General features: G+C 46.2%; 5 protein-coding genes across 5 annotated transcripts; 4 read left to right on the forward strand and 1 right to left on the reverse strand.

Annotated features, from left to right (window-relative positions):
• Window positions 1-1405: 1405 nt before the first annotated feature.
• On the forward strand, window positions 1406-2575 carry FSUBG_2256 (het-domain protein; the record flags this gene model as incomplete). The annotated part of the gene is made up of 1 exon (XM_036680009.1): window positions 1406-2575. One exon carries the CDS (start codon window positions 1406-1408, stop codon window positions 2573-2575), a length of 1170 nt encoding a protein of 389 aa, XP_036542176.1.
• A 21-nt stretch (window positions 2576-2596) lies between these two features.
• On the forward strand, window positions 2597-3763 carry FSUBG_2257 (heterokaryon incompatibility protein; the record flags this gene model as incomplete). Its single annotated transcript, XM_036680010.1, has 2 exons — window positions 2597-2908; window positions 2960-3763. The coding sequence occupies 2 exons, from the start codon at window positions 2597-2599 to the stop codon at window positions 3761-3763; spliced, it is 1116 nt and encodes a 371-aa protein (XP_036542177.1).
• Window positions 3764-4240: 477 nt separating this feature from the next.
• Window positions 4241-5299, reverse strand: FSUBG_2258 (uncharacterized protein; the record flags this gene model as incomplete). Its single annotated transcript, XM_036680011.1, has 1 exon — window positions 4241-5299. The coding sequence occupies one exon, from the start codon at window positions 5297-5299 to the stop codon at window positions 4241-4243; it is 1059 nt and encodes a 352-aa protein (XP_036542178.1).
• A 1211-nt stretch (window positions 5300-6510) lies between these two features.
• Window positions 6511-7371, forward strand: FSUBG_2259 (GDSL lipase acylhydrolase family; the record flags this gene model as incomplete). The annotated part of the gene is made up of 2 exons (XM_036680012.1): window positions 6511-6900; window positions 6964-7371. The coding sequence occupies 2 exons, from the start codon at window positions 6511-6513 to the stop codon at window positions 7369-7371; spliced, it is 798 nt and encodes a 265-aa protein (XP_036542179.1).
• A 589-nt stretch (window positions 7372-7960) lies between these two features.
• FSUBG_2260 (mynd finger and set) lies at window positions 7961-8742 on the forward strand (the record flags this gene model as incomplete). The annotated part of the gene is made up of 3 exons (XM_036680014.1): window positions 7961-8257; window positions 8312-8389; window positions 8437-8742. The coding sequence occupies 3 exons, from the start codon at window positions 7961-7963 to the stop codon at window positions 8740-8742; spliced, it is 681 nt and encodes a 226-aa protein (XP_036542180.1).
• Window positions 8743-12787: the final 4045 nt, after the last annotated feature.

Genomic DNA, 12787 nt, shown 5'->3' on the forward strand with positions numbered 1-12787 from the left:
CCATCAAGCCCCTTTGTTCTGACTCAACACGTCGCATCTCTCAATGTAACTGCAGCCTCGTTGTGAAACGGGATTGCTTTTCGATCGGCGATAGCGTATCTCAAAAGAACCTCTCCCACCTAGAGACGGTCCAATCGGTATTGGGTCTAGTTGCCGCGCCCCTTTTACTCGCGACAAGGGGGTGAATCCGAAAATTCACTTGGGTTCGTATTCAAGCGGGTTTGCCGCCGTTGCCGTTGACGTTGCAGTGAGAAGACTGGGATGCATGAGAAGCAACGGAGATAGTTGTCAAAGCGTTGACTATAGACGAATATTAATCTTCAGTAAAAGCATGACTTTTGAGATTGCCATTGCTTTTGGGCACCTCCTATCGTGGTTCAATACCTTAATATTGAATGTAGTTACGTCTTCTCGAAGGATCTCCTTGCTTGTGATATTATCTATTGTTAGTGCATAAATTAATTTGCGTAAAAACCTGTATTAACCTACGGCAAGCAAATAATAAGCTCACAGGTGTGACAGTTTCATCGTTCTCTCAGCCATTGCCTGTAAGAAGTTTGTTACCCGGGGCAAGTTTGCGCATCCTTATTAATTGTTTGTTGGTCTGCCTTGGAGAGTCCTGTCAGCAAAGAAAATCAAACCATGCTTGTGAAATTGTCTCTTAGATTTCCTCGATGCGAGACGCTGTATTGTCCTATGGCTTTGATTTTGTCAGGACTCATTAGTGATCACTAGTCCAATATGACAAGCAGAACTACGTTAGTCTGTGCAGTTCAAGTCTACCTATCCAGCTTTCAGGTTTGCGTGTGTCACCGTGCTAACCATGGAGTGTTTTATAGATTCTTATCTCCAAAGCTATATTCAAACACCGCAGCAAATCCCAAGCTGAGAGGACTCGACGCAGTCTTCTTCTATTTTTCTCCTTTAGGTTTGCGCAATCTTGACATTGAATAAGAAATGTGAGTATTTAAAACGGAAGACACTGTATGTAATCCAAAAGCTCTAAGTGATCTATTAGGTTCGCATGCCTACTCTAAGGCCAGAGATGTAAATAAAGCTTCAGCCCCAGCCTAATGGCCAAGAAGACATATGTAGCAGAGCCAATATAGCCATTTCCGTATTAATTTCAACTTATTGTCTTACTTGACAAATCAGGTATGATCAGATAGTCAGGTTTTCTGGTAACTGTTTCCCCACTAACCATTCACTTCCTAGTATCTAGTGCTGCAACAAACAACAAATAAAAATGCAATGCCTCGTGTTTGTCTTCTTCCAGTGTTTGGTTTGTCTGGATGCTATTCACTTCGTTAGGCAGCTGAATCTCCAACTATATAATGCAATAGGCTCTCACAAATCTCTACATATCCAAGTTCTCGATAACATATCACCAACCTGGGTCTTAACCATGACGTCCCTTCAAATAAATCTCATTGAGCCACCAAACACACCTACATATACCTCGTATCTACCTCCTCTGAAATACGAGAAACTCCCAACACCTTCGTCTATTCGTCTTCTGAAAATAGACCGTCTCCATAGTATCAAAGATAACTTGGACTTATTCCGACCTATTACTTGTTCACTGGTGGTCAAAGATCTCAACGACCGACCCAAGTACGATGCATTGTCGTATACTTGGGGTGATCCGCTGGGTCGTGAGTCGAGCAGCTCAGACTCAACAGCCCCAGGTGGCTGGGCAACTACGCCTTTCGGTATGGCTTGTAACGGCCAGAGAGTTAAAGTCACAACAAATCTACACACTGCTCTGATCGCCATACGCTATCATCTGTCCAAGCCGCAAACGCCTATCTCACAATTGCCGTTCTTCAGGATGTCGGAATACATCTGGGTTGATCAAATTTGCATCAATCAGGCCGATATTTCCGAAAAGAGCTCCCAAGTCCAGCTCATGGGCCGAATATATCGCGAATGCGTTCTGGTTCATATATGGCTCGGGGGTTATCAGAAAGACACCAGGGATCTGCAGTATGTCCGGCAATCCCTTGAGCCACTCAACTGGAAGCCACATAAATGTGACAAATACAAGGCCCTTGACATGGTGGATCGCCAGACCTGGAGAGTGTTAGGCATCCGTCGAATCACTCGAAAAAGAGCTCGTGGAATGATTAATTTTTTCAATCGAGCCTGGTTTAAGAGGTCATGGATCCTACAGGAAGAAGTCCTTGCTCCTATGTCAAATGCACTCTTTGGATTGACGTTGATGCCTTTTCATCAAGACTTAATAGGCTTCATGGCCTTCCTCAAAAATACTGGTTGGTTCGAGAAACTTTTTTTCCAAATGCAGCACAAGTATCTTCAATCCACGGTTATTTCTGAGTTTTTCAGCAACATAGAAAGGGTCGCCTATTCCCTAGGCATCAGAAACTATTTTATACAGGATCATTACTACGGTGGTTCTCTTCCCCTGGGCACCATTACTAGAATGTTCCGCGCATCTGAAGCTACAGACCCCAGAGACAAGGTTTACGCCTTTCTTGGCCTCATCGAAAATGAAGCAACCCAAAAGGCTGCCCAGATTGTCCCAGATTATTCACGAAGCATTGAGAGTGTCTAAATCGACGCCACCAAACTTATCATGAAGTCAAAGGGGTTTAACCTTGAAGTCTTTTCCCAGAGAGAAGATGAGGAACTGAGACTCTTCAAGTCCCTACCATCATGGGTACCCGACTTTAGTGTTTCATTTGGTCATAGTCCTATGGCCGCCATGGGACCGATGTGGACAGCTGCCGGTTTGAAGGCACCCACAAACGATATCCGATATTTGCCATCTAATTGCGTAGAGCTTCATGGGGTACGGGTTGATGAAGTCAGTCTTTGGAAGGGCCCGTTGCTTCGTGATGTCTTTGCCGCTGGTCCGAAAGTTGGTTCTAAGAAGACTTGCGAGTTAGTATACATCTCAGCAACTGATGTTCTTGAATTGATGGCATCGATACCCTAGTTCTCGACAATCCAACCGCCAACATCAAGTCCATCACTTGCGGATGAATTTCATGAAAGGAACGGAGGCCCTACTGTTTTAAGGCCACTCAACATCGTGGCGGCCCAAGAGCAGGCTTCACGCTACCAGTCCAAGGCAGAAGTCTTCTGGATAACAATGTTGAAAGACACTGCAGAAAACAATCATCCTGCCAGAGATAGCTGCGGTAAAGAGATATTCAAAGACATGGAAGATGTTATCCTTTTGGAGATGGGTGACTCGATATCTGAAGCAACCTTAAATTCGAAGAGTGATGAAGAATGGAACTTATGGAAGGATCGCACGGACGATTTAATGAGAAAGTTCACGAACCTCCAGATTCTCAAGGGTGCTCTACCAGACGGTATAGAAGACACCCAGAACCCCAAGCATTTTGCAGGGGCAAGGAATATCATCTTATCACGTAGAGAAAAAGGAGTAAATGGGCGCCTCTGGCAATACTTTCTTACCTATAGGGATAATCTTGAGTGCCGTTTGACTGAATTCTTTCACCGTCAAGTCGGTACTAGAAATGAGGTGTTAGGGGCAACCTTTGGTCGCGGCCTCTTTGCAACGGAAAATGGACGCTTAGGTTTGGGTCTACACTCGACTCGTGAAGGTGATGAAGTGTGGATCTTAGATGGATGCCAGGTTCCTTGCCTGCTACGACATACGGGTGATGGGCGGTATAAGCTGGTGGGAGAAGCATACGTTCACGGGATCATGCATGGGGAAGCTTTGGAGGAGCCGGGTGTCAAGAAACTTGGCCCAGTCATCATTGTGTAGTCAAGTCTCTCGGTGAATAGATAGATAGGCCAGATCAGCTAAAGCAAATCACCGAAACTTAGTGAGTAGCTCTCAGTTCATATATTGTCATAATCTTGTAGAATGGCATATTCGCTATACGAGATCAGTGATGTTTGACAGATCTAGAAAGGTTCCTTTGGGATCATACAACATGTAATACTGTGGGAAGACAGACGATACGGGTACTGAAGCCCTGCAGTGAACGGTGAAGAAGCTCAGAAAGCCTGAATGGCTGAACAATTATAAATCGAACACTGACTTGCAACTGCCTGTTTCTTGCTATCAGGTGATTCATTTTTAAAAGGTAACTCTGAGACCCAAGCATTTCGAATGATGAGTAGATTCATTACCAGCAGGCCTGTGTACTGGGCGGCAGATAGGTGATATTGCTAACCCGCATGCATCGCAAGCCAGGTCAACGAGAGAAGCTGATCTAAAGTTGGCTACTAGAACAGATCAGTCATCTAAGAACCCATCAAATTCCCCGTCTGAAATTTCGGACTCTAATTCCGAGTCCTCTTGAATAGTTTTTCCGTCTTCATCCCATGCCGCATCGTCTCTCAGTTTCATTATCTTGCCAGTCAAGACATCTAGTGACATTGTGTCAAACTGCGGAAGGCTCTGATCCAGAATCCTCATGGTTTTGGGTGCTACCATTCGGTTTACGAGAGCTTCCGCCTGTTCTTGCATGTCCATTCTTAGTTGGATCATACCGCCGCCATGGGAATCGCAAGGTGTAGCGTGGGTCGCTGCCGCCATACTCAGCTGGCCTGTAAGCAGACTCAAGTTGATGACCACCGTGCTTAATCTCAATGTACTATCGGGATCTTGAACTTTCAGTGCGTCAGGGCAGATAGTGCGCATCCGCAAGTGAAGGGTTGTAAGAGTGGGAAGAAGCGCAGCGATAGATGGGCAAATATGGCATTCATCTCCTTGCTGTCCTGATGAATCCAAAGAAGTGCCAGGTAGATCCAGCACCAAGACGCTCAGACTTTCCACCGAGAGAAAAGCTCGAATTGTAGATAGTGACAGGTAATCCTCTGGACTGGAGACAGGATTGAATAAGAGACAACGCCGGGCCGAGATGCGTAACACACGCAACCTATGAGATTTCTGGACGATAATTGCAAGATGAGCTAGGTCATCATTTAGGGACTTGGTCCACGTCTCGACCGACTTGTCCCTAGCAGCATCGTTTGGAGCGGTAGGCGGAGCAGTAAGCAGCTCCCAAGGAGAGGGCGGTGAGATACTGTCTTCATCTTGGTACACCCCCAGATTGAGATTCAGTGTCTCTAAATTTTTTTCAAGCGGCGAGGGCTTTGCTGAAGTTGCCGAGATGACTAGATTTGAGAGGGCCTCTTGGGAAAGGGTGATGCATTTGAGGCATTCAGGAAGAGCGAAATCGAACCATCTCTTGCAGACTGTGAGGCGGCCTATATCCTCGTGAAAGAAAGACGAATCTAGGTGGTCAAAGATCTGTTTCAAAGTCTCTGGGGGTAAGCGTAGGAGTGACATCGCAAAAGTCAAGCAATAGACTATAAGTTGCAGTAAGTTGCTGCAATGAAGAACAACGCGCGATGGGACATTGCAAGCAGAATCAGAGGGATCCCTTTTGATTGGCCAATAGAGCGAGATATCCCCACATCGCGCGGTTCGTGCGGGGAATGACGCGTCTGCAAATGACCACCCCGAACCCCAGTCATTCTCTGGGTAAATGAACGATGAGAAGGTCTCGACGACTCTCGTCCATACAGCAGAACCAAGGAAGTCTGTCAGTCACTTTTTTCCTCTTAATGATACTTACACGGACCCCACCGCTGACGCTAACACGCACTTTCGCATAAGGCAGATAATATAAGTGCAAGGCTCACAAATCCCAGCCTACTGAATGGATGGCAACGTCGCCTACCTCTGAGTAATAGGCACGGTCAATGATGCTGCCGCAGTCATTGCAATGAAACAAACAGTCTAGGGTTATCCCAAAGATCTAGTCATATTACTATAAGCCAGAACTTCGAGACCTTGTCTCATACTCCACTTGCGCCCCCATCCCATATTCAAGGACAAGGAACAATACACCAGCCTCTTCATGAATCTCCTGTCCCAGATGCCTCTCCACTCAAAGACCCATAGGTGATATAAGCCAGTAAATCACACGGTTCGCCTCCACCACTTAACAAACTTAATTACCTATCTTACCTTACATCGCCCACTTTCTAAACCTGGCACCAACATCCATCTCCTGGCCTTCCCCCTCACCCTTTCATTATTTTCTCTATCTCTTCTCGCTCCTTCTGAACCGTATAATTCGGCAATTCTTCCCTAAGCCATCGATTCCAGCTCAAGAGACAAGATGGAAAGACCAAGTGGCTCCTGGCAGGGTTTTGACAGTCTGAGCCCTAATTCAGAGAAACACAAGAGATTCAGCTCCTATTCTCTTCAGCAAACTTTGAATATCTAGAGGCTTGCGCGATAGAGTCGCGGAGGAAGTACGAGTCGAGCTTGTCTCTGGATGTTTCATGCAGCATCGATCTGAAGCGTTTCGCATCCGGGTTCAACAATGTTGTCCTGAAAATTGCATTTTCGGACAGCGTGTTCTGGGTCGCTCGAATTCCTCATCAAACACTGAACAACAACGACAAAACATCATTTCTCAGTGAGATTACTACAATGAGGATAATCCAACAACACACTACCGTCCCTATTCCTCAGTTTTTAGCTTTGAGATGTCTACAGACCAACCCTTTGGCTACCCGTACATGTTCATGGAGCATCGTGGCCACTCCCTTCCGAATGGTCTGGCGAGAACTATACCTAGCGAACATCTTCCCAAAGTAGCGAGGCAGCTCGCACACGTCTTTGCAGAACTTCAAAACCTAACCTTCAGCCGCATTGGGCGCCTCTGGTGTGGAGATGAAGCTGATCAACCTGTTCAAGTCATAGCTATGGATTGGCATGCTTCGCCCGGTCCGCTGGAAACGTCGTTTGAATATTTCTACAACCAGAAACAGGCCGAAAACCGGGAAGCGATTGACCTGCACCCAAACGATCCAGACTGGTTGACAGCATGCTGGGTACTGAAATCAGGTCTCACCCACATGATCATTGAAGATAGGGTCTGAGGCCCTTTTCCTCTATGTCATCTTGATCTCCATTTTGGCAATATGCTGTTTGACAAGGAGTACAATTTGACTGGGATCATTGATTGGAGTAGTGCCCAAGCTGCTCCTCTGGAGCAGTTGTCTGTGTGCCCAGAATTCGCCACCTTCCCAGGGATGTCAGATGAGGAGAATCAACCCATGATCGACTTTAAGAATCTTGTTATGCAATTCATAAGGGATATGGAGCAAGTTCAAGAAAGAAAACCGCCTCTTGATAGCCCAGATCTGGAGATTACAGGGCAGTCGAATCTCACGCCCCTTTCCACCTACATGGCTTCCAAGGGTGCGGAGATCACCTACCGCCAGTACATGTCTTCACCCAGAGGAAGTCTCTTTGCTGGGAGGATGGTCGCTGGGCTGATCTATGGAAAGAGCGTTACTTGGGAGCAGTTGAAGGAGGTGTATGGAGCTATGTCGCTTTTCTAGTCATGAGTAGTTCTCGTTCATAATATATCAACCAAAAATACATGTTTGTCAACCAACAATCAGAAGCCCGCTCTGGTGCAATGGTAGCACATATCGCGCGACCACTTAGGCTACTAGGTGTATGGGACCTTTACGGGTCGCCTCCTCATCGCGATAAGGTTCATGGTTCGAATCCGTGGGGTGGGATAGTCATATTTTTGCCAGCAGTCCTTGCCACCAAATGGAAGCAATAAACCACAGAGAAGAACCTCATATAAAAGTCACAATAAATGTATAGGCCATCTGAACCATAGCCTGGTAAGCCGGTTACCTGCTAGGCCTTGCAAATCTCTTGCTTGCCTAACAGTTATTTATTCTAAAGAGAAACCCAAGTTGTGTGTTTGTCTATTGCACTGCAGGGGGCCGACAAAAGCTGCACCCAGCCGTATCCAAACGGCGCCCCCACCACCTTGCAGTAAATTCTTCCTAGTTCCCACTCCTCATCTTCTACCTCTCCCCTCTCCAACTCCTCCAAGCCTTTTCGTGTCATCACAAGTCTGCTCAAAGATCTTGACGAGTGACATCAAGCCACCCCTGTCTACCAGGCACCATGGCTTCCAACGACACCAAACTCGCGAATCTGCAAGATAAAAAGCACTTCCCAGGATTCGAGGACCTATCTTGGGACAATCAACTCGAACTCGACTACTACCGCCAGCGAGAGAACGGCTTCTGGGAGCCTCGCAAGCACTGGGTCTTCATCGGCGAGATCGTCGAGGTCGACATCGGCTTCCGCGTTAAGCTCACCGTCAAGGACCGAGATGGCCTGGAGATCCCAATCGCTATCTACACTGAGTCCCGTGGTCTTGAGCTAGGTGCTTCGAACCTTCAAGCTGGAAACACTGTCGTCAGTGCCCGTTGCCTAATAATCACGTCAAACTTGATAACTAACAACAGCCAGGTGATCTTCTACGCTGTCAAGCATCTCTTCATGGATATGACCATCGGCATCCGGCATGAAGATCCTGAGTACCTCAAGGTCAATATACTCACCCTCCCTGCTTTCTTATGCTAATTCTTTTGTAGATCTTCCCGATCTCCCTCGACAACATGATGAAGCTCAGCGACAAAATCCAAACTCATGCTACCCTCACCAACGGAATGAGAACCTGCCATGGATGCAACGAGAAGTCGTCCAAGCTACTGAAGTGCGCCAAGTGCGATTTCTTTTGGTACTGCGGCCACAATTGCCAGCTCTATGGATGGAAGGAAAAGGGTCACAAGGAGGACTGCAAGATTCTCCGGGATGGCAACTTCAAGGGGCTGTTCTCTATCAAGTGGGATGAGTTTCACAACCACCTCTCTTTTCCGCTGCGCTCTATGGAGGAATAGAACTCGGGTAGACTCTGTTTTGTTGTGGATTGTTGCAGAGATCCTGTCCCATGGTTACACTGGAGGATACGAGGCTTGACAAGTTGTGTTGGCTTTGGTGGACTTGGTAAATCATTGCTCAGAATCAACATCTAGACCTTGTAATGGTATAAAAGGTAGTGAACGATGCAGCTCGTTGACACATGGACTCAGGATTAGGTGACATTATGGTTGTAACATTTGTGTAGTTTCTCCCATCTTCCGATTCCATACAGGTGCTCAACTTACTCCGGTGTATGCCATTCCATTTGAAATACGAAAGGTAGCTCATCCCCAAGCCTTCCCTCCAGATATCTATCCAGCTGACTGTCTTCGAAACTCTCCATCATCCCTTCGACAAGACACCTACTCCAGCTCTTAGATCATCGCTACAGGCGTTTCGCTGGCTTTCACCTGGCTTCGATGGTAACATCTGAGGCTAAGCAAGTTGCCTATATTTGATGAGCTTGTAACAAGCAGATATGTGTGCCATTGCAAGCGTCTTTGGTGGTGCATGGCCTCTGTCCGCAGCAAGGCGATGTCTGAAAGCTTTGAAGTGTGACGCTGAGTTGTATAGATAGTTGATTCATTCCTATACTCATAAAGGTTATGATCTTGCCGACAACAGCTACAGTCTCGGCAAAAACTGAAATTCCGATGACCTTTCAAGGTACCAATACAGCGATAGATGGTAGCAGACAAACAGAGCTTGATTTTTTTCTCCCCCTCGCAACCTCTCTCTGGACAGAGCAATCTCAGCAGTTGTTAGCTAGATAAGTTATTTGCAGTTGATACTTGTGGTTGAGAGCTTAAATCAGCAGACAGAACTTAGAGCAGTCTCAGCACATATTTTCAAGAATTCAAAGCCAGAATTACTATCAAGGGTTGGATCCTGCGTGACTCAATCGGATGGAGTTCACGATCTGGGAAGATGTGCGAGTGCCTATACGTGCCCAATCAAGATGGAGATGAGTAAGGTATTCAAGTACTGCGGTCGAAAGCGCGCCTAAGGTACCTAAGGTTACCGGATGGCCAGTAACAACCGGTCACGACCATACGACTTGACAATCAACAACTTCCCATAGCTTCATGTTGGGGGATTTCCAACAGCCTATATCCTATTACACCAGATAAATTCTGTCTGTGGATCTAAGCTCTTAGCCACGAGCCTCAACTGCAAACCAACAAATGGGTCCACCGCCCCGTCAACAACGCAACAGCAACAAAGTGTTCAACAGCCAACTTATCTGTGTTCGCACCCTAAAGCTTAGCCTTATAGGCCGCAGTCCTCCCATAGAATGTGCCTCATACTATGTGATTGAAATGTATGTGGTTGCGGTGACACCCGGCAGCAAAAAGCACGCCCTATCCAAAAGGAATCTCGGTCAGGCTCAAAACGCAGGCGGAAGTCGAACTCACGATGAAAGGCTTCGTGTACTAGTCCAGGTACTCGGATAGCTATTTTCCCTTGGTAAATCTCGTAGTCGAATCGTTGAAACATGGCTTCGATTGCTCACGGTAGTTGGTGTAATTGTCGGAGCTGGGAACTTTGACAAACACCCAGGCTCGGTCGATCAGTGGCGGGGATGAGTAAGGGCACCAGCGCTAGGCTCCATGAGCCGAAGACAAATGAACAAGTTTCCAGGAGTTCAAAGCTCCTCCTCTAAGGCCTAAGAAGCAGAGCCATTGTTGGCGTCTTCTAGCATAGATGTTCCCGGTAAGACACAGTTGAACTAGGATAACTGAGGAGTGAAGCGTGAATAGTCAGAGTACTACAGATCGGATAGTTCCAGAAATAGCCATAGTGATGGGCGATATGATGGAAGAATGAAGTGAAACCCTTTCTAGATACGCGAATCGGCAGCGCGATAGAATAAGTTTTATGAAAGATTCAGTCTGAAAGATGGAGCAGTTAAGCTCTACCACGGTATCTAAGGCTTCTAAGCCAGCCAACCCAAGGAAAAAGAAAGGGAGGAGCCGCTAGGGCCAGAAGATTCGACAGAGTCAGGCAGGACCTTCTGTATTGATTGGGCTGGGGAGAGACTGCGGGGGTAGAAGGCTGCAGCCTCGTGACTTCATTGGGTGTTGGCGCAAGACCCTCCGCTTGCCAAACCTCAGCCTACCAAACAAAACAAAGTCTTCTTATCGCAGGTACATCCTTGTCTCTCCATGCCATGTATAAATTTAATTTATAAGACGCCGAATCTACGAGATGAGTCATCCCCAAAACAAATCACTCCTCACTAATCGGAGGAGATTACCATTTATCTCCAGCATCACCAAGCCAGCCTACCAGGAGTTTTCCATTTAAACTTTAGATAGTTAACTTGCTCTTGTGTAAGGCGCGTAATATAAGCATTAGTAGCGGTTTCTATTAACTTAAAATAATACTCTTATTAAATTAGTTTAGGCAGTAACTATACTAACTACATAATATAATTACCTAAGATAAGCTTTTTAGCCTATTTAATAATTATATTTAATATATAAAAAGAACTTAAATATATTTACTAAGGGATAAAAAGGCTACTTTAGTTACTTTTATTATAAGTCTTTAACTTTATAGCTTTAAGGTAAATATAAGTTACTTAGTAACTTAAGAAAAAAGAGTAGCTATAAAAGAAAGGTTAAAAGGATAAAGGTTTAGAGGAAAATATATATATAGTAGCTATATTATTAGAGAAAAGGTTAAACTAGTTAAGGTTAGGGAATGTTAAGTTATAAGGTGGCGAAAGATTGGTTATAATAAAGCTATTTTAATATAATATTAACTTGCTCTCTGTACCCCTTGTTATATATAAAACGATAACGTTCAAGGTATGTTATTATTATACCTATATCTCCGTATCTAGGAGAAACTCCTTCCTTCCGACTCTACAATAAAGACTAATAAAATAAAGATAGCACCTCCTAGGAAACCCGTTTACAGTCTCTATTTTACGGCCAAAAGCTGGCACTACAGAACCTTTGTGGCACGATGGAAAGCTGCGCTTACACCAGACAAGAACTATACCCTCATATAGACACTAAAGCCACGATCGCAGTCAAGAATCAGGAGAGGGAACCGTCACCGGCCCAGACCTCGCGCCTCGGACCTAGTGCGCCCATATGTGATATGCCCCAAGAAGCACCAGAATCGCCCAAGAAACCGGCAGGTTAAACTTTCCCCACAAGAAGTGAGTCTCTACTGTGCCCCTATCTACTAACTTACCTTCTGGAAGCTGTATGTTTTCGAACCTTGAACGAACCCTGATTGACTGGCCGTTTAGGCACGCGCTGCTGATTCGAGACGTCGTCGACGCGGTCGGCAGAGAAGATTGAGAATAAAATCGTCAACGCCTCGTCTCGGGACGGCCTCTGCTGGGGTTCAACCAAAGTCCAGAACAAAAGCACGGGTATATCCAGGTATCGAAAAACGGTGCCAACAAATTTGCCCTACTGCACCAATTCTTGGCCTGGTCGCGTGGACTCCACGCCGACCAGCATCAGCATATTTCACACCTGTGCAGCAAGCCGAAGTACTTGGAGGCGTCGCATGTCGCCCCCGAAACACCTTTGGTCAACAATAGCAGGGAGAAGTGTGGTCTAGTGGCGACTTGCTTGCACTGCGGCAAGTTCGTCAAGACCTGTACCCATGAACTGACTTGCGTGAGAGCGCTTCTGCGAGACGGACAGGAGATGAGGTGAGTCTACTTCTTGGCAGTCTGGTTATAAGACCACACGGCAATGTCGACGAGTCCTTCGGGAACACGGAATCACTGATGTTGAAGTTGAAATGTTGGAAGCTTGTGTTTCATGGTTTGGAGTTGGAATCGTGGGAGGACTCTGTGGAGAAGGGGAGTGTCCGGCAGCTCGGGAACTCAGGGTGGCTGGTTTCGCTTTTTTTCCGTGTGGCAAGATCACGAGTTTACTGTTACGTGTTGTCACTCTGATTGTCGCAAATACGTTACTGCCTTTGTCCAAGAAACACAATACACTCCCCTTATTGGTCCTTTATCAATCGTACAGAATCAGCAGACAGAACTTG

Source organism: Fusarium subglutinans, assembly GCF_013396075.1.
Source record: "Fusarium subglutinans strain NRRL 66333 chromosome Unknown NRRL66333_c0000019, whole genome shotgun sequence".
NCBI lineage: Eukaryota > Fungi > Ascomycota > Sordariomycetes > Hypocreales > Nectriaceae > Fusarium > Fusarium subglutinans.